Raw genomic sequence first — 26,286 nt, 5'->3', positions numbered from 1 at the left:
CCTGATCTACTTTGGTAACCATGATATTTTTGTCTGGTCCAGAAAAAGTAATTGATGAAGCAGCTGAAGGCTCAGGATATTACCCTGAGGAACTCCTGCAGAGTTACCCTGGGACTGAAATTATTGACCATAAACAACCACAACCATCTTTCTTTGTGCTAGGCATGACTTCTAACAGTGGGCCAAAATGTCATAGATACACAGTTTAACATAGATATATATTATACATTTTAGTCAGAAAAATGGAAAGGCAACTTATTATCTAAAATGGAGAGGGAGCTGTGGGTCCTCGTTCATGAGTCGCAGAAAACTGGTATGCAGGTAATAAGGAAAGCAAATCAAACTTTGGTATTTATAACTAAAGGAATAGAGTGCTAAAGTAAGGAAGAGCAGTCTAGAACAAGAGGTCATAGTTTTGGGATGAGAAGTAGATTTAAAACGGATGAGAAAGTACTTCTGTCAAAGGGTTGTGAATCTGTGAAATTCACTGTCCCAGAGTATGGTGGATACTGGGACACTTGTGCAAATTTGAAAAGAGACAGACTTTTATTGCGTAATGGGCCGAAAGGTTATGGAGAATGGGCTGGAAAGTGCAGTTGAAGCCAAGATGAGATCAGCCATGATCATATTGAATGGCGGAGCAGGCTGAATTCCTTTTTCCTAATTCTTATGTTCTTGTGTTATTCCTGTGCAGGAAGTTGACTTGTGGTTAAAAATGGAAATGAAAGCCTGGAGCTGTCTGTGTTGGGGCGTCCTGCAGTTAAAATATTTTTAAAAAGCTGAGTTTTTCATTCCTGTCATATTTGGGTGGGGGTGTTAATTTTATTAAGAGTATACTGAAAGTACAATGTACAGTCAGACTTCGCTACATGGTAACTTTGGAAATACAAGAATTAGAATAATCCAATAAAGCACTTCCTTCTCTAGCACCTGTATTATTGATTTGGAACCTTGCCAACAGTTCCAACGGATTTCATTTTTGGGACACTCATCCTGAACCTGGTGTTGAATAATAAGGAATTGAGAATCACAAACCATCACCTAAAAATCTCTCAAATTTTATTCGTGCGTTTTATTTTTCATCGTCATTGTGGCATTACTATCGTGTACTATAGGGTGGCCGCATCTGAAATGACAAACTCGGGCTGTTTCGTAAGGTGACCCCCTTTCAATCACTCTGCCCCAGTTCTTGCCATCAGTTGTCAGGCATACAAATGATCCTGCAAATAGATTAATAATAGTGCCTGCAATACACTTAATCCTCTGGGCTTCAGAAGCTGCTCTAGTTGTCATGTACCAATTAGAATATGCTTGTAGCAGGGAGACTTTACATCCCAGGAATGTTGTAGTCCTGCTCCTTGTTGTGATTCCACTGGGGAAGAAAATGCCCCAATGATTTTTTTCCTCCAGGTTGCTCACGGGGCTGTCAGGGAAATTTTGACCCCATGTTAACTAATATTGCTAAGCCAGGGTCCTGCAATGCTGTCCCTCACTCCTTCAAACCTGCCATCACCACGTGTCTAGTCAAAAAACATAGCTTTGATCATCTCTGTCCTTGCAAATTGCTGCCAATCTCCAAGCTCCATTTCTTCTCTAATCTCTTAATATGTTGTTTCCTCTCCTTTGCTATTCTTTCCAACAAATCTGCTTGAATGCCTTCGGTAAGGTTCTGCTCCTGCCATGGCAGTGGAATACCCTCGTCAAAGTCACATTCTGTGTGAGGGCAACTGAGAATTTATCTCATCGTCCTTCTTGATCTGCCTTCAGCCTTTGACAAGGTTGGCCATACCACCCTTTTGTGTCATCCACCTGAATTGGACTGCCCTTGCTTGGTTCCATTCTTATATTTCTTAAAAAACCTTAATAGGATGTAGATGCTGCTGACTTGGCCAGCACTTTCTACCTATTTTTAATTGCTCTTGAGAAGATGGTAGTGAGCTGCCTTCTGGAACCACTGAAATTCATGGTGGTAGAGGCTCTGTGTGTGGAACAAGCAGCAAGAGGAGCTTTAGACATTTTGTAGATGGTACACACTGCTGCCAATCTACGACAGTGGTGGAGGGAGTGAATGTTCAAGAGGATGTATGGGGGAGATCAAGATATTGAATTCGATGACCAAGGCGGAACAGGCTCGAAGGGCCCAATGGCCTACTCTTCCAGTTTCTGTGTGTGGGGTGCCGATCAAGTGAGCTGCTTTGTTCTGGTGATGAGCAGCGTCTTGAATGTTACTGGAGCTACGCTGTTCCAGGCAAATGGAGAGTATTCCATCATAATCCCGACTTGTGTTTTGTAGAGGGTTGACAGGCTTTGGGAAGCTAGGGGGTGAGTTAGTGTGCACAATTCCCAGCTTCTGATCTGCTTTTGTAACCATAATATTTATATGTCTCGTAACTGATGAAGCAGTTGAAGATGGTTGGGTTCAGGATGTTACCCTGAGGAGCTCCTGCAGTGATATCCTGGGACTGAGATTATTGACCACAAACAACCACAACCATCTTCCTTTGCACTAGACATGACTAGCGTTTTTCCCTGATTACCAGTGATTAAAATTTTGCTCGGTCTCCTGAAACTGTCAAATGCTGCTTTAATATTAAGAGCAGTGGTGTAAACTCAATGTTGACAGGAGGATTCAGCAAAAGTAATGTCATTGAACGTTAAGGGCGATGGTTAGATTCTCTTGTTGAAAGTAATTGCCTGACACTTGTACGGCATGAACAGTACTTATCACGTCAGCCCAAGCCTGAATATTGTCTGGGTTTTGTTGCATATGGACATGGACTGCTTTAGTATCTGAGGAGTTTGAAACAGAAGGAGATGTGAAGCAGAAGGAGGCCATTTGGCCCATCGAGGCTGCACTGACCACAATCCCACCCAGACCTGTAACCCCACGTTTTTACCCTGCTAGTCCCCTTAACACTAAGGGGCAATTTACCATGGCCAATCAATCTAACCTACAATTCTTTGAATGCTGAAATGATGCTGAACATTGTGCAATTATCAGTGAATGTTCCCGTTTCTGGCCTTTTGCTTGAGGAAAGGTAATTGATGATGCAGCAGGATACCACCCTGGGGAACTCCTGCAGTGAAGTCCTAAGACTGAGATTATTGACCACGGATAACCACAACCATGTTCCTTTGTACCAGGCATGACTCCTAACAGTGGAGAGTTTTCCCTGCGATTCCCATTGACTGAAATTTTGCTAGGCCTCCTGAGACTGTCAGATGCTGCCTTGATGTCAAGGATATACACACTCACCTCAACTTTGGAGTTCAGCTCTTTCATCTATCTTTGGATCGAGGTTTAACTGAGGCCAGGAGCTGAATGGCCGTGGTGGAACCCAAATTGAGTGTCAGTGAGCATATTATTACTAAGCAAGTACCCTTGATAGCACTGTCAATGACATTTTCCATGACTTTGCCAATAATGTAGACTGTTGGGGTGGAAGTTGGCTGAGTTAAATTTGTCATGCTTTTGTATACAAGACATACCTGGGCAATTTTCCACATTTCCAGGTAGATGCCAGTGTTGTAGAAGTACCAGAACAGCTTGGCTAGGACGCAGCCAGTTCTGGACTGCAAGTCCTCTGTACCTTTGCTAGAATGTTGTCAGGGCCCATTGTCTTTGCAGTATCCAGTGCCTTCCGCCAATACTTGATTTCCTATGGAGTGAACTGAATTAGCTGGAGCTTGGTATCTGTGGTGCTGGGGATGCCAGTGGAAGGCAAAATGGACCATCCACTAGGCATTTCTGGCACAAGGTGGCTGCAAATGCTTTAGTTTTGTTCTTTACATTGAGGATGGGAATACTTGTGGAGCCACCTCCTCCAGTTAGTTTAATTGTCCACCATCATTCATGATCGGATGTGGCTGGACTGCAGAGAAATCTGGTCTTTTGGTTGAGATCACATGGCTCTTGTGCTGCTTTCGCTGTTTGGCAGGCAAGTAGTCTGCATTATAGGGCCCATTGCCTTTGAGGGTTAGAGGTAAGTCTAGTAGGTAGCAATGTGATCGGCGCAACTTGTGGGCTGAAGGTCCTGTTTGTGCTGTAGTTTTTCTATGTTCTGCGTCCTATATTTCTATAGCTGCACCAGGTTGACTCTTTTAGCTGTGTCTGATGCTGCTGCTGGCATGCCCTTGTATGCACTCTGTACCAGTTGTAATCACAGTATCACCTGCAGCGATTTGTCTTCCTGTTCTAGCATCATTGCTTTGGAGTCCCCAAGCATCTAGAATTGGAATCTCTTCTATTGCTATTTCTCATCTATGTCCTGTGTCTCAAAGACATCATTCAAGATTGTAATACCAGGTCCCCTGCAAATACACATGATGGCCAACCCTACCTTGTTACAGCCTCTTTCAAAGCTTCTTAAAGCCATTGCACCACTTCTGATCCCCTTGGCCAAGCTTTTGGTCATCTGTCTCTGATTTGGCCTGTTACTTGTCCAGAATCAGGTGCTGAATGAGCAGAAATTTCCTTCAAGTTTATATTGTCTAGACTAAAGCCATTGTTTCAGTCTGTACCACAACAGCGATTTTATATTTATATAGCATCTTAAAGAAAATGAAATGTTCTAAGGAGCTCCACAGGATATAAAATAAAGTATGACACCTGGTCACAAGGCGCTATTAGATCAATGACTAGAAGCTTGGTCAAAAAGGTTTTAAGCATTGTCTTAAAGGGGGAAGAACATAAACATAAATAGGAGCAGAAGAGAACCATGTGGGCCCTCAAGCCTACTCTTGTCATTCAGTACAATGGTGACTGATTTCCAATTTCTACCCCACTGTCTACACCCTTTGATCCTTTGAGACTAAAAGTCTGCTTGTCTCAATCTTAAGTATGTTCCATGATGGTGCATCCACAACCCCTTGGGATAAAGATGTCCAAAGATTCACAATGCTTTGAAGAAATTTCTCCTGGAGAGTGTAGACATCTCTTCCTCTTGATCATAAAACCTTCTTTTGTCCACGTCTGTAAATTCATCTGTCTCTGCCCTGAATCAGGTCTGCTGCTGAACCCATTGTCAATGCCTTTGTTGCCCCTAGACTCGATTTATTCCAGTGTTCTCCTGGACCATGCACTCTGCTTAAACATAATCAAAAACTGCTGCCCGTATGCTGACTTGCACACAATCCCAGACATAAGTAACCCCTGTGCTCGTTCACTTATGTTGGCTTCCTGGTTGGCATTATCTTGATTTTAAAATTAGCCCTTTATTTTCAGATTCCTGCATGGCCTCTCCCTTCATCTTTTTAACCTCCTCCAGCCCTGTTAACTTTTGACACCTCTGTTTCACTTTAATTTGACCTCTTCAGTATTCCCAATTTCAAATACTTCACCATTAGCAGCCATGCCTTCAGCTGCCCAAGCTGTGTTCTGGAATTCCCACCCTATGGTCTGTGTTTCTTTAACGTGCAGTTAAAGCCATTGCACTACTTCTGATCATCTTGACCAATCTTTTGGTCACCTGTCCTGATACCTCTCCATATGGTTTGGTAAAGATTCTGCAGAACATCTTTGAGAGATTTAAACTACGTTGAAAGGATTCTGCAAACAAGTTGGTGCTGTAACATATATCCTTACTGTACGTGTCCACAAGTCATTCTGGCACTTTGTCTGTTATCTGTTCGTTGTCTGTTAAATTTTAGAGATTAGCTCTGAATCTAAATGTCACAAATTTACTTGAAGACTTGTATATTTTTCTGAATTTGCTATTCCATTTCAGGTGACTCATTCAGGCACCTGATGTACACGTTGACTGAAAGACTCAAAAACTGAAACATAGTTGACCATTTAAACATAAGAATACAAAGAACTAGAAAAGATGATATGATCCATTTGGCAGCTAACATTTGTAGTGGCTCCACGAATGTCAGTTACAGTACGGCATCAGCATCTATAAACTATATTGTTTAAAGTTTATTTATCAGTGTCACAAGTAGGCTTACATTAACACTGCAATGAAGTTACTGTGAAAATCACCTAGGCGCCATACTCGGTGCCTGTTTGGGTACAAGGAGGGAGAATGCACAGAAACAGGATGTCTTTTTGAATTGAGGGGAAGCTGGAGCACTCGGAGGAAACCCACACAGAATGGGGAGAATATGTAGACTCCACACAGACAGTGACCCAAGCCAGGAATTGAACCCAGGTCCCTCGTGCTGTGAAGCAGCAGTGCTAGCCATGGTGCTGCCCCACGTGACTTGAAGATTGAGACTAAATTCGCTATAAAGACCTCTTGATTATGCTGCACAGCTTGTGTGGCTTTGCAATAAAAATACTGCATTCTTTGGAGTAGCAAACTGTAAATTTCTATCTGTTGCACTTTTTTGGGGAAAAGTATGAGTGTATCCCTGCAATCACTGGCCAGCTGTCAACTTGAAGCTTTACTGCCTTGTACAAATACGTGATTAAACCTGGTAGCTACAAAATGGAATCTTGTTAATTGGGTGGACTTTCATTGAGTTATGTGGATCTAAATCTTCGTGAATTGATGCGCTCCATGGTATAGTTACATTACTGCCCATTCACTTTATCATGTTGATCCAGTCCTAATGTGTAGCAGGCTGTATTCTTGAAAGTTCAACCACAAGATGTCCTTGTACTAACTGCCCCTAATATGTGGCCCCCTAATAAGCCCATTCTCTGGGTGCAAAGCCTTCCCATATCAATTGGAAAGTAAAAAGACTTTTCAGAGCCCAGTTGGATGATTCTTGACCAGCAATCGAACGGCCTTTGCTGAATTTCAATTTGTAAATAATATTTTTAATACCTCCTTTTTCTTTCCTGAGTTCTGCAGGGTTGACTACTCTTACCTAGTGGTGTAAAATACTCTAAACTAACTATTTATGGTTTTTAATGTCTAAGTATAATTCTGTGTCAAAAATCCATTTTTGGAAGCTTTTACCATTTTGAATAAGGTTTCTTTCAATATTTTTATTTATTCAACAGGTCCAGTGCACTGTAGTAACATTTGCTTTTTAATTTCCTTACCTCAGTGATGGCATCAATAAATTGACTTGATCAATTTGTAAATGTGTTTTTTGTTTTCAGGTTCACCCTTCTCTTTTCCCATGGGAATGCAGTGGATTTGGGTCAGATGAGCAGCTTCTACATCGGACTGGGCACCAGAATCAACTGTAACATCTTTTCCTATGACTACTCAGGGTATGGAGTCAGCAATGGAAAACCTTCGGAGAAGAACCTGTATGCCGACATTGATGCTGCATGGCAGGCATTGAGGACCAGGTATATTTATCAGATGTTTCACTAACCATTGAATGCATTCTTTACTCATGTTGCAATTTCTCATCTTACTGTAACTTGCATATTTTGCTCCTTGCTTTGTAGGCTTTAAGGTTCATTATGTGTTTGACATAGATGGGGACTGCAGAAAACGAACTGTAACTGTATAGTCCCACAAGTGATAGTGTTGAAATATCTGTACAAAAGCAAAATACTGCAGATGCTGGAAATTTGGAATAAGAACAGAAAACATTGAAAATAGTCAGCAGATCACGCAGCATCAGGGATAGAAAGAGTTAATGTTTCAGGTTGATGGCCTTTCTAGTGGAGACCTGGTGATCTTCAGGATATCCCAAAGATTTCTTCAGCTAAAGAATTACCTCATGAAACTTAGGCAATGTTGTTACATGGGCAAACAAAGCAAACCAATTTGCAGCTCCTTCTGGTAGAGCTTTTTGAGAAATGTTTAGAGTGCTGAGGTGGCTCCCTGATCTTCTCTTGAGTAGGATCATGGAATCTTTGATATCCATCTGATCAGGCTCATCAGAAGTTAGTTTTGCATTTCATTCAAAGGATGCCACTTTTGTGTTATTACTTAAATCTGTAATGGTGCTTGCATAAGTAACAAAAACATGAAAGATAGGAGGAGGCCATTTAGCCCTTCGAGCCTGCTGCAACATTTTTTACGATCATTGATCATCCAACTCAATAGCTTAATCCTGCTTTTTCCCCTTAGCCTTGGATCCCATTTGCCCCAAGTGCTTTATCCAGCTGCCTTTTGAATACATTCAATGTTTTGGCATCAACTACTACTTATTCCACAGGCTTGCCACTCTTTGGGTGAGGAAATGTCTCCTCACTTCCATCCTAAATGGTTTACCCTGAATCCTCAGACTGTGACCCCTGGTTCTGGACTCCCCCACCATTGGGAACATCCTCCCTGCATCTACCCTGTCAGGTCGTATTAGAATTTTATAAGTCTCTGAGATCCCCCCCCTCATTCATCTGAACTCCAGCGAAAACAATCCTAACCTAGTCGATCTCTTCTCATACGTTAACCCTGCCATCCCAGGAATCAACCTGGTAAACCTTCGACCACGACGTGAACTTAAGTAAAAGTACTGTTATCACAATTTTGGGAATTTGTGCTAGATATTTTCTCATGTTCAGTATCATTCGCATGCTCCACGTCCTTTGATTCACAGTGCTGCTTTCCCAGGATTGTAGCACAAGACCTTTTGTCCATAAGCTAACTAACTATTGATGTACTGCAAATGCCACCATTTGGGTTACCCTCCTCATGTCAAATTGAAAATGCTCTCAATTCAAGCACGTCTTCGAACTGCCATTTGGTTTAATTAACTTGCATAAATGAGCAGTATTTAGTTCTGTGATAATGTTCAAATTTTTACACAGCTCCTTGATAGTGAACACAAGTTAATAATTCCATAAATGTTGGTTCATTTATCCAGCTGAGCTACTTTAAAGTTGAGCTAGCTCAGGTATTTCACATACATGAATCTTCTGCTGCTGGTTGCTAACCTTACAGCTCATTGTCAGAAGGAGAGAGACTCTTTTTCTGTCTTCTGTTTTAAGCCTGTATGTTATGTGAGTTTCATAATTAACTCAGAATGGATAAACCACACACATTGACTGGAGACAAAGGCAAAGACGCAAGAGTAGTCTCAGTCTTGTCTTGGAAATTGGAATTGATGATTTTTTTAAAATCATCTTGCCCTTCCTGTCACTCCTTTTGTGGTGATTTGAGATTTAGATATGCTCGTGAGAGAGGAGTAAGCCTATCTTCTGTATCAGCTTGTCATGTGTTTGCTTGATATTCATACAAGTGCTTAGGCAGACTAGTATCTAACAACTTATATAGCAGTTTTAATGTAATAAAACAGCCCAAGATGCTCCACAGGAGCATACTAACACAAGGCAAACTCAGTTCAGATGCCCAAAGCCTGGTCATTAGATTTTAAAGGATTAGTAAAAAAAAGGAAAGCAAGGTAGAGAACCAGGGAGGTTTAAGGAGGAAATTCCAGAGCTTAGAGCCTGGGCAACTGAATGCAATAGCCCTCAATGACAGAGCAATTAAAATTGAAAGTATTAAAAAGGTCCAAATTAGATGAGCAGCGATATCTTGGAGATTTGTGGGGCTGAAAGGGTTACAGAGTTAAGGTGGAACATCGAGGGATTTGTAAACAAAGACGAGAATTTTAAAATCAAGGTATTACTTGACTGGCAGCCAATGTAGGGCAGTGATTACAATGGTGATAAGTGAATGGGACTTCATAGAATCTCTACAGTGCAGAAGGGAGTCATTCGGTCCATCGAGTCTGCATCAGCCACAATCCCACCCAGGTCCTAGCCCCGCAATCCCTCCATAATCCCCTGACTTTAATGGGCAATCCCACCCAGACCTGTTTCCTGTAATCCTAAGTATTTACCTCGCTAATCCCCCTCACCTACACATGTTGAGAGCAGAAGAGGCAATTTAGCATGGCCAATCCACCCAATCTGCATATCTTTGGAGTGTGGGAGGAAACCGGAACACCTGGAGGAAACCCATGTAGACACAAGGAGAATGTATAAACTCTCCACACAGTTACCCAAGGCTGGCAACGAACCACGTCCCTGACACTGAGAGGCAGCAGTGCTAACCATTGCACCAGCATGTTGGCCCCTGGTGTGAGTAAGAACACCAGCAGCAGAATTTTGGTTAAGCATTGGATTAGTTGAGTCTAAAGGTAACATCCAGTGCCTGAATGAGTGTTTCAGCAGCATATGAGCTGATGCAGGCGTGAAGGTGGGTGATGTTGCAGAGATGGAAATAAGTAGTATTGTTAATTATGTGGTCAGAATCTCATCCTGGCGTAGATAGGACACCAAAGTTGTGAACAATCTGTCTTGGTCTCTGATGTTTGCCAGGGAGAGGAATGGAGATTGTGGCTCGGGAATAAAGTTTGGCGTGGAGACCTAAGACAAAAGGAAAATGCTGTGGACACTGGAATCTGAAACAAAAACAGAAAACGCTGGAATATCTCCTCATTTCTGACAGCATCTGTGGAGAGAGAATGGAGCCAAAGTTCTGACAAAGGATTATCCAGGTTTGAAATGTTGGGCTTATTCTGTCCACAGATGCTGTCAGACTTGCTGAGATTTTCCAGCATCTTCTGTTTTTGACCAAGACAATGTCTTTTGTCTTCCCAATTTTTAACTGGAGGAAATTTCTGCTCATTCGGGTCTGTATGTCAGAGAAGCAGTCTTGCATTTTAAAACCATGATTTTTTTTTTTCTGTGGAACCAATTTGACTTGTTTGTGATTCACGACAATGTATTCATTTCATAATACTCTATTGCAAATTGGTGAGCATGTCCATTGTTATTACTTCTTGGTATTTGCAACAAAAGTGAACATGTATTCAATGGGGGAAGCAGGCCACACACTGAGCTGGGAGGTCTCACCTAAACTAGTACACTGGGTAGTGAGTGGACTTCTTTACCACTCGTTCAGTTATGGTGCTGTGCATATAGTGTTTGCTGTAATATGGCATTGATAGGGTAGCTGCAATCCAACCTAATCTTATAGTTCAATTGGGGTTGAATCAATAAGTTATTCTGTTGTGTAGCAATTATGAATCCTAATGAAGTGTAAATCCAATATTTCTAACAAAGGTGTTGATTCGCTTTTGCAAAGTGTTGCTATATCTCAAAGGACAAGTGTGTTTGGAGATTTCCAGATGGCAGTTGTTTGCCTTCTTGCAAACTAACTCCAATTATTTGATTACTATTGTTACACTGCCATTCTGCAATCTTCCCATGAAAGTGCATGATGTCATTATGCTGAGCTTTTAGTTAAAACATTCAATTTAGTAACTATTGAATTTGGCTGTGAAACTAGGTGCCTGGACATCTGACTGCACGTATCTGTACATTAAACAGCACAAGGACACCATATAAGCTAACAACTGATAATCACACGCAAGAGTTGGAATCGGAAACACTTGGGCCTTAAAGCTCTTTACGTGGTACTTAATTTTGGATCAGTTGATAATTTAAGCACTTTTTTTCTGATTGCAAGCACTTAATTGGGAGAGTTTCACTGTGCGCTGGCCACTGCTGAATCATTAATGCGTTCCTTGTAAATATGGTCATTTTGCTGGACCTAGCTCAAAAAACTCTCCGAGGTGTTTCTCTCACCAGCCCCCATGCAACAAAGCAAGTAAAACAGCAACAGCAGTCGAGGGCTTAGGCAACACTGTTTTCCCCTCCCACCTGTTGATTCTGAACTGTCAAACAAGTTATTTAACCAAAAGGCTTATTTTAATTTTGAGAACATTTTCCAATCTTAAATATGACAAATTTGTTGTCCCTGCTGCCAGGATCTCACTGTTTCACTGATCTGCGCATTCCAGATATCTGATATCAAAAAGATTACAAATCCAATTTTCCATCCAGCTACTAGGGACACTGTTACCAGTGCTGCATAATATGATGACTCAGTTGTTATGTTAGTGGTGTCATTTTTAATGGCTTCATTTATTCCTTTCCAGCTCCGGTGCGGTAAAGTTTCATTCTTCCAGATTAATAGCTGCTTTTTCAGTTCTGGCCCAGAACTCTTGTTTAACATTCCATTCAGATATCATACTGTGAATGATTTTTGTTTTTCTTCTCACTTGATATTGTTAGTTAGAAAAATAAAATTTGTTTTTAATAGTTGGGTGTTTTATCTGTTCTGTAATTTTCTTCTCCCTGTGCTTGCTGACCTACATTGGCTCCTGGTCCAGCCTCAAATTTAAAATTCTCATCTTTATTTCCAAATCTCCCCATGGCCTTGCCTGTTCATTATCTCTCAATCCACCAAGGTCTGTGTGTAACTCTGATTCTGGCCTTTTGCTTACCTTTAACTTAACAGTAAGTAGCCTCTCAACACCAGGTTAAAATCCAACAGGTTTATTTGGTAGCGTGAGCTTTCGGAGCACTGCTCCTTCATTCACCTGATGAAGGAGTGGCACTCTGAAAGCGCATGCTACTAAATAAACCTGTTGGATTTAACCTGATGTTTTGAGACTACTTTTGTGCCTACTCCAGTCCAATGCCGGCAACTCCACATCTTAATTTAACAGCAACACTGCTGGAGGTTCCAAATATCCTGGGTCTCTGGAATTCATTCCCTGGATCTCTTCCACTTTCTACACCTCCTTAAAGCCACACCTTAAAACCTACCTCTTTGTCTAGGCAAAGGTCACCTATCCAGTAGCTCCTGATGTATGCTGTTTGGTTTTGTATTTGTTGAGATATGTGGTTGTTGTAGATACTATATAAATGCAACCTTTTTTAATTCTTGGAACAGTAAGATGTGAAACTTGTAACTGAAGTGTCTGCTGATGTTGAACACTCAAATTGATGCATGAAAGCGATGTGAGAAAGAATATTTCACCGACTGCTTTCTGCCTTTCTGAGGTTACCTGGAACCTTGAAGGGGATTGGCATCTGAGCTCTGATCTCTTGATCACCAGTACAAGTTTTCTGCACATCAAATGCTATGGAATATGGTAGGCGTAGAAAGGGGCTGAAATAGCATGCCCATCAGATAGAAAATACTTGAGTATCATGAAAGTGAGAGTTGAAGGGAAATAGTCAAATTCCTTTTGTTGCTCAACCCTGTCATCCTTTTTTCTTATGGTGACGATTAATATTTGCAGAAATTGGCTACCTTGTCTTTGTTTTCTGACATTGATGTATATCTTTGATAATATTTTAAAAATTGCAACTGTTTATAGGCAGAACTCTTGCTGCCTGCAGCAAGGTGCTCTTTCCCTTCCCTTTCCCTGCTCAGTGATTCCAGTGGGATAAAGCCTGTGCAGCTGTGTGGGGAGTACAAAGTGACTCCTTGCTACATAAAAGAATTACCCAATCATCCTAGACACATCCGAGCTGTCTGCTCTTCAAGTGGAAAATAATCACCAAATTATAGTCAGCATGAGTGATACAATCAAAGTTCAAAGGCAGGCTTGTCAACTGTCTGTTCACAGTACCCTTACCTGTGACTAATTATCTAGCAAAAGGTTGTGAATTGATTAAATTAGCCTATGTGGCCCTAAGGTTGTTCAATTCTCTCCCCACAAGAACCTTTTTGAAGCCTATTCATATTATGTAATCTGGCATTTTATGTCTCCAAGCACTTTAATTGCAACTGAGATGCTGTTACACAACAGCTTTCCCTTTTACTTTTGTGATAACCAAAGATGTGCAGGTTAGGTGGATTGGCCATGCTAATTTGTCTCTTAGTATCCCAAGATGTGTAGATGAAATGGTAAATGTGTGCAGTTACAGGGATAGGGCAGGGGAGAGGACCAGGGTATGGTACTCTGTCAGAGATGTGGAGATGCTGGTGTTGGATTGGGGTAAACACAGTAAGAACTCTCAACAGGTTAAAGTCTAACGGGTTTATTTGGTAGCAAATGCCACTAGCTTTTGGAGCTCTGATCCTTTGTCACGTGAGTAGCGAGTTCTGATCACAGACAAGGCATATAAAGACACACTCAGTTTACAGAATACTGATTAGAATACGAGTCTTTATAGTTTTTCAAGTCTTAAAGGTGCAGACAATGTGAGTGGAGGTGGCATTAAGCATAGGTTAGAGATGTGAATTGTCTCAGTACAGTAAGTGAAATTTTGCAAGCCCTGCCAAGTCATGGGGGTTACAGATAGTGTGACATGAACCCAAGATCCCAGTTGAGGCAGTCCTTGTGTGTGGAATTTGGCTCAGTCTCTGCTCAGCGACTCTGCGCTGTCGTATTTTGTGAAGGCCACCTTGGAGAACGTTTACCCGTAGGTCAGAGGCCAAATGCTTGTGACCGCTGAAGTGTTTGCCAACAGGAAGAGAACAGTCCTGCCTGTTAGTGAACACTTCAACGGTTGCGGGCATTCGGCCTCTGATCTTCGGGTAAGTGTTCTCCAAGGTGGCCTTCATGCCACATGACAGTGCAGAGTCACTGAGCAAAGACTGATAACCAAGTTCCCCACACATGAGAACGGCTTCAACCGGGATCTTGGGATCATGTCACACTATCTGTAACCCCCATGACTTGCCTGGACTTGCAACATCTCACTTACACTCCTGTCTGGAGACAATATACATCTCTTTAACCTCTGCTTAATGCTATCTCCACTCACATTGTCTGCACTTTTAAGACTTGATCAGCTGTAAAGACTTGTATTCTAATCACTATTCTATAAACTGTGTGTGTGTGTCTTTATATGCCCTTCTGTGATCAGAACTCCCCACTCACTTGATGAAGGAGCAGAGCTCTGAAAGCAAGTGGCGTTTGCTATCAAATAGACCTGTTGGACTTTGACCTGGTGTTGTGAGACTTCTTACTCTGTCAGAGAGCCAGTGCAGACACAATGGACTTAATAGCCTCTTCTGAACTGTAGTGATTTTATATTTGCATCTCACTATGTAAGAGTGTGTGATGTGACAATAGTTATTTACAAACAAATAAGTTAAAGTTTATCTATTAGGCAAAAGTAGGCTTATGTTCATACTGCAGTGAAGTTACTGTGAAAATCCTCTAATTGTCACAATCTGGCGCTTGTTTAAGCACACTGAGGAAGAATTTAGCATGGCCAATTCGCCTAACCGGCAGTAGTCTTTGGATTGTAGGAGGAAACTGGAACACCTGGAAGAAACCCATGCAGACCCAGGGAGAATATGCAAACTCCACACAGACAGTGACCCTGGGAATGGAACCCGGGTCCCTGCGCTATAAGGCAGCTGTGCTAACCACTGTGCCAGCATGCTGCCCCATTTGTGCAAATTGTTGTAATAGACATTATATAACAGCTAATGTGGACTACTTTGGGCAGGTAGTGATGTAGTATCGAGGGTTAGGGAAAGGGTTTACAGCCTGGCAAAATCTCTTACCATGTCCATGAAGTCAGTTCTGGCTGGCAGGCGAGAGTAGATCATTAAGCTAATGAAAACTTGTATATCTCCACCTTCACAAATCAGTTGTATGCAACTGAATCTTAACTCTTGAAACAAGGAAAGAGAATCTTGCATGATAAAATGACCGGTTTTGGGCTGCTTTGTATGTTAGACAATACCATGCCTCTATGCTCTGTTTTATTGTATTAGTCATACCATCAAATGAAAAGTGACGTCTTTAACCTCTGACGCGGTGTAGGTTGGAGGGAGAGGCCTAGGGAAGGAGATAGAGGTATATGAAACTAGAAGACAAAAGATGGAAAGAAAGTCTGTCACTTTTTTTTTCATTTTGATGCGATGTGCTTTCAGGTGTGTTATGATGTAGATTAGGTAGGCTGCACATTTAATTGCTTGGGGCTAAATTAGCTTGTGTCAACGGAGATGTAGGTAGACATTATAATTGTTTTCAACATGCCTGGACTAGGCAATGGAAAAATCAGGCAGGTTTTCAGTCTACATTGATTTCAGTAACGTATTAAGTGTGCATGTGTGGATCTGGATGAGGACAACAATAGGTCACAATTTTGAACCCCACCTGCCTCTTGATGGAAATCCAGTGGTGAACCAATTAAGATAAGGGCAATGATTTACGCGCTCAGAACCTGCCACCTTCCTGGTATGTCTTGATACTAACCAATTTGAGCAGGATTGCGTCCCAAGCTGGTCGAGGCCCTAATCTGCACAACTTCCAGTTCTGAGCAAAGCTGCTCATCCTGCTTTGATTTTCTACTTCTGCTCATTGATCGGTTATTGCTTGGAACCAAACTCAACCAGGGCTCCAGTGAAAACATGATACATGAATGTGGACTTCCCAGAAGCACTGCCAGTTTCATGATTTGCAAGCATTCTATCTCTTTGTAAACTTGAGATTTGGACAATCTACAATACCTCAAAACACTACTAGCAGTGCCCTTCACAAGATCTTCCAAATCTAAAGGCAAGAAAGGTGGTCTAGTAGTGGTGTCCTCTCTCAAGTCAAACATGCCCAGCATCAAGACACTAATCACTCAACACCAGCACTGCTGGCCAAGACATGCAATTCATATGCTTCACACCAGACTCTCAGAAGCAACTGTTCTACTCAACTTGGTCACCGTATGGGACTCCCAGGAAGACAGCGGGAAGACTTCAGGGGTGTCCTCGAAGCATCCCTTCAGAGGTCAGACATTCTCGTTAACTCGTGCAGTCCCTGACTTGTGACCAACCAAAACGGAGAAGATTCATTTTAGAAGGGCTGGGATACTCCAGGAACATGACAAATTGCAGTTGAGGCACTGCGAGAGTGTGCAAACGTCCAAATAACCTATCTACTCAGCTCTTCAAGCACCACCTACCCTCCTTGTGGCAGAATATGCAGATTGTACATCAGATTTTTCAAACCAGAGTGGAAAGAAGTCATCCTCTATCCTGAGGGAGGTGCGTACACGGGAAAGAGCTCATTAAAACTGGGACTTCTGTATAATATTAGTTCCTGGATAATAAAAAGTGCTGAACACGTGTTGGCAGTGCAATTTTTTATTTCAAAGCTTCTGGAATATTTGCAATGATTCAAGCTCCTGTTTGCCTGATTTTATTTTTGTTTCTAAAGGCTAGGGTTTGCTTGATTTCATTCTTCTTCCATCCCTGCCCACTTTCTCTCTCTTATCTATGGATTATCAATTGTAAGATGCTCTTCTATATGAGGCATCCAGTATAAATTGTTTCACAGCTGAACGTAGAACACTACAGCGCAAACAGGCCCTTTGGCCCACAAGTTGCGCCAATCATATCCCTATCTACCAGGCCTATCTATAACCCTCAATCCCATTAAATCCCATGTATTCATCCAGAAGTCTCTTAAAAGAGCCCAACAAGTTCACCACCACCACCACCACCGACGGCAGCCGATTCCACTCACTCACCACCCTCTGAAAAACTTACCCCTGACATCTCCTCTGTACCTACTCCCCAGCACCTTAAACTTATGTCCTCTTGTAGCGACCATTTCAGCCCTGGGAAATAGCCTCCGAGAATCCACCCTACCTATACCTCTCACATCTTAACCTCTATCAGGTCACCTCTCGTCCTTCGTCTCTCCAGGGAGAAAAGACCTAGCTCCCTCAACCTATCCTCATAAGGCATGCCACCCAATCCAGGCAACATCCTTGTAAATCTCCTCTGCACCCTTTCAATACTTCCACATACTACTTGTAGTGAGGTGACCAGAACTGCGCACAGTACTCCAAGTGGGGTCAGACAAGCGTCTTATAAAGTTGCAGCATTATCTCTCGACTCCTAAACTCAATCCCTCGATCAATGAAGGCCAGTCCACCATATGCCTTCTTGACCACATCCTCCACCTGTGAGGCCCATTTGGGAGTCCTATGGATCCGGACCCCAAGGTCCTTCTGATCCTCTACACTGCTAAGAGTCCTACCCTTGATATTATACTCCTTCATCCCACTGGACCTGCCAAAGTGGACCACCACACATTTATCCGTGTTGAAGTCCATCTGCCACTTCTCCGCCCAGTCTTGCATCCTATCTATGTCTTGACGCAACTTCTGACATCCCTCCAGATTATCTACAACACCACCAACCTTCGTGTCATCGGCAAACTTCCCAACCCAACCCATCCCTCCACTTCCTCATCTAGGTCATTTATGAAAATGACAAACAGCAAGGGTCCTAGAACAGATCCCTGGGGCACTCCACTGGTGACCGACCGACCATGCAGAAAAAGACACATCCACAACCACTCTCTGCCTTCTGCAGGCAAGCCAGTTCTGGATCCACAAGGCAACAGCCCCTTGGATCCCATGCCCTCTCACTTTCTCAAGAAGTCTTGCATGGGGGACCTTATGAAATGCCTTGCTGAAGTCCATATAAACCGCATCCACTGCTCTTCGTCAATGTGTTTAGTCACATTTTCAAAGAACTCAACTAGGCTCGTAAGGCATGACCTGCCCTTGACAAAGCCATGCTGACTACTTTTGATCATACTAAACTTCTCAATGTTCATAAATCCTGTCCCTCAGTATCCTCTCCATCAACTTACCAACCACTGAGGTCAGACTCACTGGTTGGTAATTTCCTGGGCTATCCCTGTTCCCTTTCTTGAAAATAGGAACCACATCTGCAATCCTCCGGAGCCCCTCCCGTCTCCAAGGATGACGCAGAGATCATCGCCAGAGGCTCTGCAATCTCTTCCCTCGCCTCCCTCAGTAACTTGGAGTACATACCATCTGGTCCCGGTGTCTTATCTATCTTGATGCAATTTAAAAGTTCCAACACATCCTCTTAATGTCCATGTACTCAGTCTTTTCAGTCCGCCGTAAACCTGCAGTACAACCACCCAGATTGTTTTCCACTATGAATACCGATGCAAAGTATTCATTAAGCACCTCTGCCATTTCTACTGGTTCTGCAGACTTCCCCCTTCACCTTTTATAGGACCTATTCCTTCACATCTCATCCTTTTACTCTTCACATATTTGTAGAACACCTTGGAGTTCCCCTTAATCTTACCTGCCAAGGCCTTCTCATGACCCCTCCTGGTTCTCCTAATTTCCTTTTTTAAGCTCCTTCCTATAACCCGTATACTCCTCTAGATCCTTAACCTCTCCTAGCTCTCTGAACCTTCTGTACGCCTTTCTTTTCTTTCTGACTAGGTTCATTACAGCCTTCGTGCACCACGGTTCCCGTAACCTACCAAAACCTCCCTGTCTCACTGGAAACTTGTCGTGCAGAGCTCCAAACAAACATTCCTTGAAAATCCTTTGGTACTTTTCCCCAAGAACACCACCTTCCAATTTACTCATCTAATTTCCTGCCTGATGGCTTCATATTTCCCCTTACTCCTGATAAACACTTTCCTAGCCTGCTGATCCTATCTCTTTCCAATGCTATCATGAAGGAGATAGAATTATGATCGCTATCCTGAAAGACAAGTGATTGCTGGCAAGTTGTGCTCAACTAAGCTTTCAAACTCATTTTCTCCAACAATAATCCAGCCAACTCCTACAAAGAACAACCCAGCACGGGAAACAGGCCCTTCGGCCCAACGAGCCCGCGCCGCCGCAACACCCTACACCTATTCTACCCTGCATGTCTACGAATGGAACCCTACTCAGTCAGATTCAGGGAAGAAATAGTGTCAATTTGGTAAAAACCGATTAGCCTAAGAGCACATCTTTGGGGTGTGGGAGGAAACCGGAGCGTCCGGAGGAAACCCACGCAACCACAGGGAGAATGCGCAAACTCCCACAGACACAGGCCCAAATCCATGTGTCTGCACAGCCAGCAGTGCTAGTCACCGAGCTGTTGCGGCGCCCGTCTACCGGTCCAGGATCAAGCACGCACACCGACATGAAGTACTAGGCCACTCCTGGAACTTCCAAGAGCAGCCCACACACGACCCGCCGTGTGCATGCCCCTCGTTTGACACGAGGTGGACCTCCACCTGTGGAATAAAGACAAAAATATTAATCTTACAGCCTGCCTTTCCGGTGTCTCCCGAGGTTTAACCCTATTTAATAGCCCCTACCATATCCCTCCATTCTCGTTTCACTCATGTGCCTATCTAACTGCATCTTAAACGAGTCCAACGTTCCTGCCTCCACCACCCTACTCGGTAGCGCGTTCCAGACCCCCACAACTCTCTGCGTGAAGAACCTTCTTCTCACCTCCAAATTATACCTCTCCCCCCTCACCCTTAAATGATGACCTCTCGTGTTCGTACCCAGTCTAGGGAGCAGTCTCTCACTATTAACTCTATCTATTCCCTTCAGTATCTTATATACTTCTATCATGTCCCCTCTCAATCTCCGTCTTTCCAAGGAGAATAGTCCCAGTTTCTTCAACCTCTCCTTGTAACCCAGTCCCCCCATGCCAGGCAACATCCTGGTAAACCTCCTCTGCACCCTTTCCAGAGACTCCACGTCCTTCTGGTAGTAAGGTGACCAGAACTGGACGCAGTACTCCAAATGCGGTCTAACCAACGTTCTGTACAACTGAAGCATTAGACAGCAGCTTTTATGCTCTATGCCCCTTCCTATAAAGGCTAACATCCCATAAGCCTTCCTAACAACCTTCTCCACTTGTGGCGCAACCTTCATGGATTTGTGAACCTGCACTCCCAGGTCCCTCTGTATGTCTATACTCCTAATCGGCCTACCTTTTATCACATAGCTCCTCTCTGCATTCTTCCGTCCAAAATGCATCACCTCGCATTTGTCAGGATTAAATGCCATCTGCCACCTATCTGCCCACTGCACCAACCTATCTATATCCTGTTGTATTACCTGACAATCCAGTTCTGTACCCGCCAACCCTGCCATCTTGGTGTCATCAGCAAACTTGCTGATCACACCACCTACGCCCTCTTCCAAGTCATTTAAGTAGACTACAAAGAGGAGAGGTCCCAGTACTGAGCCCTGCGGCACACCACTGGTCACTGGCCTCCAGCCCGACAAGGTCCCCTCCACAACTACCCTCTGTCTCCTATTTCCCAGCCAGTTCTCAATCCACCTAGCTACCTGGCCTCGTATCCCATGCGCCTTAACCTTTTCTACCAGCCTACCGTGAGGGACTTTGTCAAACGCCTTACTGAAATCCATATAGATGACATCAACGGCTCTCCCATCGTCAACCGTTTTTGTCACCTCCTCAAAGAATTCCACCAGATTCGTAAGGCAAGACCTCCCTCTAACAAAGCCATGTTGCGTATCCCTAATCAGATCGCAATGCTCCAAATGCTCATACATCCTACCCCTAAGTATTTTTTCCATTAACTTCCCTACCACCGACGTCAAACTCACCGGTCTATAATTCCCAGGGTTATCCCTACTACCTTTTTTGAACAACGGGACCACATTTGCTACCCTCCAGTCTTCTGGGACCTCACCTGTGTCCAAAGAAGAGACAAAGATTTGCGCCAGAGGCCCAGCAATTTCATCTTTCGCCTCCCTAAGCAGCCTGGGATAAATACCATCAGGCCCCGGAGCTTTATCCGTCCTTACGCTACCTAAAAGCCCTAGCACTTCCTCTCTTGTAATAACTATATCCTGCAACTGAACCTCCGCTCCCTCCAAGAGACCGCACGATTCTGAACCCCTCTCCTTTGTGAATACCGACGCAAAGTATTCATTCAGGAGCTCCCCCATTCCCTCCGACTCAATACACAACTCTCCACTCTTGTCCCTAAGAGGACCAATTTTCCCTCTAACTACTCTCTTGCCTCTAATATAGGAATAAAATGCCTTTGGATTTTCCTTAATCCTACCAGTCAAAGCCATCTCATGCCCTCTCTTCGCCCTTCTAATTCCCCTTTTTAGCTCCCTCCTACTCTCTCTATATTCCTCCAGCGCACTCTCCGTACCCATTTGTTTTGACCTAACACACGCCTCCCTCTTCTTCCTGACCAAGTCTTCAATATCCCCCGTAATCCACGGCTCTCTAATCCTACCTTTCCCATCCTTTCGCTTAACAGGAACATACCTCCCCTGCAACCATTTCATTTTGTCCCTAAAAGCCTCCCACTTGCCAACCGTGGACTTGCCAGCTAACAGTCCCTCCCAATCAGTTTGCTGCAGCTCCCTCCTAATCCTGCCATAGCTCGCCTTTCCCCAGTTCAGCACACTCCCGTTCGGACGGCACTCGTCCCTTTCCATTTTTATCCTAAAGTAGACGGACTTGTGGTCACTGTTCGCCACATGTTCGCCTACCTCTACCTCACCCACCTGCCCCGGCTCGTTTCCCAACACTAAATCCAGTATAGCCCCTCCCCTAGTCGGGCTAGTTACATACTGTTCTAGCGACCCTTCCATAACACATCTCACAAACTCCTCTCCCTCCGTACCCCCAGCTCTAGGCCCCCTCGAATTCACTCCGGGAAAATTAAAATCACCCACTACAACCACTCTATTCTTCCTGCACCTGTCCGAAATGCCCCTGCAAATGCCTTCCTCCACTGACTTTGGGCTGTTGGGTGGCCTATAGTACACCCCTAGCAATGTGATCTCTCCCTTTTTATTCCTCAACTCCACCCACACTGACTCAATCCCTATCTCTTCCATATCGTCCTCCCTCTGCACTACTGTGATGTTTTCCTTGACTAACAGTGCCACCCCTCCACCTCTCTTCAACCCTCCTCTGTCACACCTAAAACACTTGTACCCAGGAACATTCAGCTGCCAGTCCTGCCCTTCCCGTAACCACGTCTCCGTTACAGCCACCACATCTAACTGCCTCACAAACATCAAGGCCCTAAGCTCATCCGTTTTCCCTGCCACACTCCTAGCATTGAAACAGACACAGTTCAACCCACAAGCGTCCCTCGGAACCACCTTCTCCCTTATAATTTTCCTTTCACCTGACTCTCTCCCAGCCACCCCCCCCCCAATTAGTTTAAATCATTCCTGAACACCCCAGCTAACCTCCCCGCTAAGACACTAGTCCCCCTCCCGTTCAAATCCTCCCCACCCCTCCTGTACAATTGCCTTTCTCTCCTAAACACCTCCCAGTGATCCACAAAAGTAAACCCCTCTACCCTACACCAGTCCCTCAACCATGCATTCAACTGCATGATCTCGTCATTCTTAGCCCTGCTCGTACTGGGCAGCAACCCAGACAGTGCCACCCTGGAGGTCCTGCTCTTTAGTTTGGCCCCCAACTCCCTAAATTGCGTACGGACCTCTCCCCTACTCCTCCTTCCTATGTCCCCCTCCCCTACGTGTACTATGACCTCTGCCTGGGTCCCCTCCCCTTTCAAAATTCCCTCTACCCTTTCCATTATATCCTTTACCCCTGCTCCAGGGAGGCAGACCACCATCCTGGAGTCGCGCCCCTGCCCACAGAACCTCCTATCAATCCCTCGGACCCTCCCATCCCCTACCACTATCACCTTACCAGCCCCCTTCCGTCCCTCTAAGTCAGTCTCCCCTTCCTTCCTATTTTTCTGTGCCCCTGCCGACGAACCTTGGGGGGCCTCCGGGGAGGCCGGGGGACCCTGACTACTCTTCTTCTTCCTCTTTCCCCTCCTAACAGTCGTCCATCCTCCCTTCTCTTCAGCCCTTGACACCTCCTCCTGCTCATGGTTCCCAGCCATTATCTCCTCGTTCTCCCTGACTAGAAATGCATCTTCCAGCCACCCCTCGAGTTGCCTGACCCGGGCCCTCAATCGCTGCAGTTCTAAACATTTACTGCAGATGTGTACCTTGGGGACACGTGACACCACCAGGAACTCCCACATGTGGCACCGGACGCAACTTACGTTCCTCCCTATATTCCCTACCATGTCCCAACCTCCTGTAAGTGCCCAAAGGTAAAAATCTGTCACTCACCTTCTCTAAGCCTACTCTCGCCTAAGCCCAGCGAGCCAAAGCCCTTCTCACTCAGTTCCCACTCACTCCGCTGCCCGCTCCCGACGCTGCCCGCTCTATGCTGCTACCCCTTTTTTTATACCCCCCGCTCCCCCTTAACGACAATCCCCTGGCCTAACTTCCGGTACGGAAGTAAACTACACTCCAACAAGCCCCGAGAACCGGAAGTAGAGGAAAAAAAGCGGTTTTTAATTCAAATCAGTCACTCACCACAGCCACAGCCACCAGGTTCAATGCTCCGGAGAACAATGAGGTGGGTCCCCGGGTGAGTATCTGATTTATACCCTTGTGTCCATGCACCTGCCTCAGCCCATCTTCGGCCAAGACCCACACTCATCATCTGTTATCACCAGTTGACTATTTCATTACTTTCCTGATGAACGTCCCCTCTTCTACCCACTGTAAATCCCAGCTCATCCAAAGCTCTGCTGCCAGTATCCTAACTCTCACCATGTTCCTTTTATCTGCTAACACGGTTCTCAGTAGGCTACATTGGCTCCAGACCAGCATCACTTCAAATTTGAAATGCTCATTCTTGTGTTTGAATTCCTCCATGGTCTCAGTCTTCCAATCCCTTCAGAACTACAGAACCTCTACAGTGCAGATGGAAGCTGTTTGGCCCATTGAGTGTACTGATTCTCTGAAAGAGTTTCTCACCCATGCCCTCCCTTCCGCCTATCCCCATAACTTTGTGCATTTCCCATGACCAATCCTCCTAAGCTATGCATCTTGGGACAGTAAGGGGCAATTTAGAATGGCCAGTCCACGTAACCCGCACGCCTTTACACTGTGGGAGGAAACCAGTGCACCTGAAGCTGTCTTCTGTTACCTTGACCCTGAACTTTAATTGTCTCCCTAAACCGATGCACCTCATTAGCTCTCTTTCCTCTATTAAGGAGCTCCCTATAACCTACTACTTTGACCAAGCTTCTGGTCACTTATCCTAACAACTTGTTGTCAGATTTTGTCTAAAAGCTTCTGGGATGTTTTACTATGTTAATGGAGCTATGCAAGTGCGAGTTGGTGCTCAGTCTGTCAGTAGGGTTGTTAATTCTGTGAGAAGAAATGTGCAAGTTAGGGTTGGGAGATTGAAAATGGCAGCCATTTCAGTGAGGTGTGCAAAGCTCAATGCCGTGGGTAAAAAGATGAGATCCTAATGAAACGGCTTAGAAACTTGATCTGTACAAATCCTTGGACAGTTGTTGATAGCTGGTAATTTATGCCTCAGTAGAGCAAACATTACAAATGTATAACCGGTAAAGCATCTATGTAAAAGTAACAGCGTTTGGAAAGCATTATATTACAATTCAAAAGAGAATGAAAGTTTGAATTAAACTAATAAACCCTGTTCTGGATAAAATGTATGGCGAATATCACAGAAATAGTTCTTGTCCAGGAAACACAGTGGCCATACTAAATTCTCCATCCATGTACCCAAACAGGCACTAGAGTGTGGCGACTAGAAGGTTTTTGCAATAACTTCATTGCAGTGTTAATGTAAGCCTGGTTGTGACAATAATAAACTAACTAATAAATCTTTGCTTCTGCTTTTAGGAAGAAATTAATTCATCAACGTATTGTCTGATAGCTGAGAAACTGTCGAGGGTATGACAGCCCCTGAAAGTGACTTGTGACATTGAACATGAAGTGAGATGTAGAAATGAGAGAAATCATGTAGCACTCAGTCCTTTTGTCTAAATAAAATTCCTTTTCATTTGTGGTTGTAGGTTAAATGGTCATGAATGAAGGAGGTAGGATCTCTGGATAAATGGGAGTGTGAAATGCAGCTTGCTGTGGATAGCTCTGCATTCATCTGAATCATTTGCTACTTGAGAAAGGTGGAATCCTCCCCCCCAAAGTTTTCCTCTCCTGAAAGCCCTGACATTCCTTGGAAACTGCTGGTCCCTGAACATATAAATAACCATTCTCTGAAGATAACAGCAGCCTGTTAAATAGGGTGAGGGAGAGCTCACCACCCAAAATGCATCAGATGGCAATCCTGGCAGATTGGTTTTCACCCCCAGCCTTTGCTCACTGAAGCCAATTGCAGTACTCTGCTCATGCTGACCCCAGCTCAGTTAGCCAGGGTCTACCCATTTTCTGCATCTAATTTGCAGTGGAGATCAGTGCTCTGCAGTTTCCATCCTGTGGTTGGATTACGAGCTGAGTGACGTGTTTATTAGCTGTGCCTTTGGGAAGTGTACCTCCTGTTTATAAATGTACATTTGTACTTTTGCCTTTATGAGGAAGCCATTATTGATTTCCCCTAAATTATATGTCAAACAAAACTTTTCCAGCACACCCAAAATAGCAATAATTCTTTAAACTGTGTAAGATGCAACAAGTCTATTTTATATTCAATAATATTTAGATTATATACAGTTAATCCTGATGAATGCCTGACTATATGTCATTTGCTAGAAAAATTGCTGTCATTGAACGAGGGGCTTGTGCATATGGTAAATCTGAAACTTGTGTATTTTTTGGACCACTCTGTTCCCCTCATGACTGAAATGCAATATTCTCCTTGTATAAAGTACCAGAAGCATATTGAGCATCTCAAATAGATGTTTCTCTTAAAATTCAATGGAAGATAGTTACAAATTCAAATAATTCTCATGCTCAAACGGGAGTCAAGTTTAGTAGATAAGGCCTAGAATTGTTAAAGTGGCTTAATCATTAGT

At 43.9% G+C, this 26,286-nt stretch overlaps 1 protein-coding gene across 2 annotated transcripts in view; it reads left to right on the top strand.

The window, feature by feature from the left end:
• Positions 1–26,286, top strand: part of LOC145358561 (alpha/beta hydrolase domain-containing protein 17B-like) — a 63,922-nt gene that overhangs the window by 18,879 nt on the left and 18,757 nt on the right. Inside the window, exons 2-3 of one of the 2 annotated variants that reach the window (XM_080212719.1) lie at positions 7,055–7,249; positions 10,178–10,654. In XM_080212719.1, the coding sequence (XP_080068845.1) occupies positions 7,055–7,249; positions 10,178–10,229 (247 nt within the window). In that variant the 3' untranslated portion in view covers positions 10,230–10,654. Of the gene's footprint in view, positions 1–7,054; positions 7,250–10,177; positions 10,655–26,286 lie in introns of those variants that run through there. The other variant, XM_080212718.1, reaches the window with a different exon arrangement.

Source organism: Carcharhinus amblyrhynchos, chromosome 26, assembly GCF_965287045.1.
Source record: "Carcharhinus amblyrhynchos chromosome 26, sCarAmb.v2.hapA, whole genome shotgun sequence".
NCBI classification, from domain to species: Eukaryota; Metazoa; Chordata; class Chondrichthyes; order Carcharhiniformes; family Carcharhinidae; genus Carcharhinus; species Carcharhinus amblyrhynchos.
The sequence above is the reverse complement of the archived record's forward strand: the minus strand, read 5'-3'. Positions and strand labels throughout refer to the sequence as shown.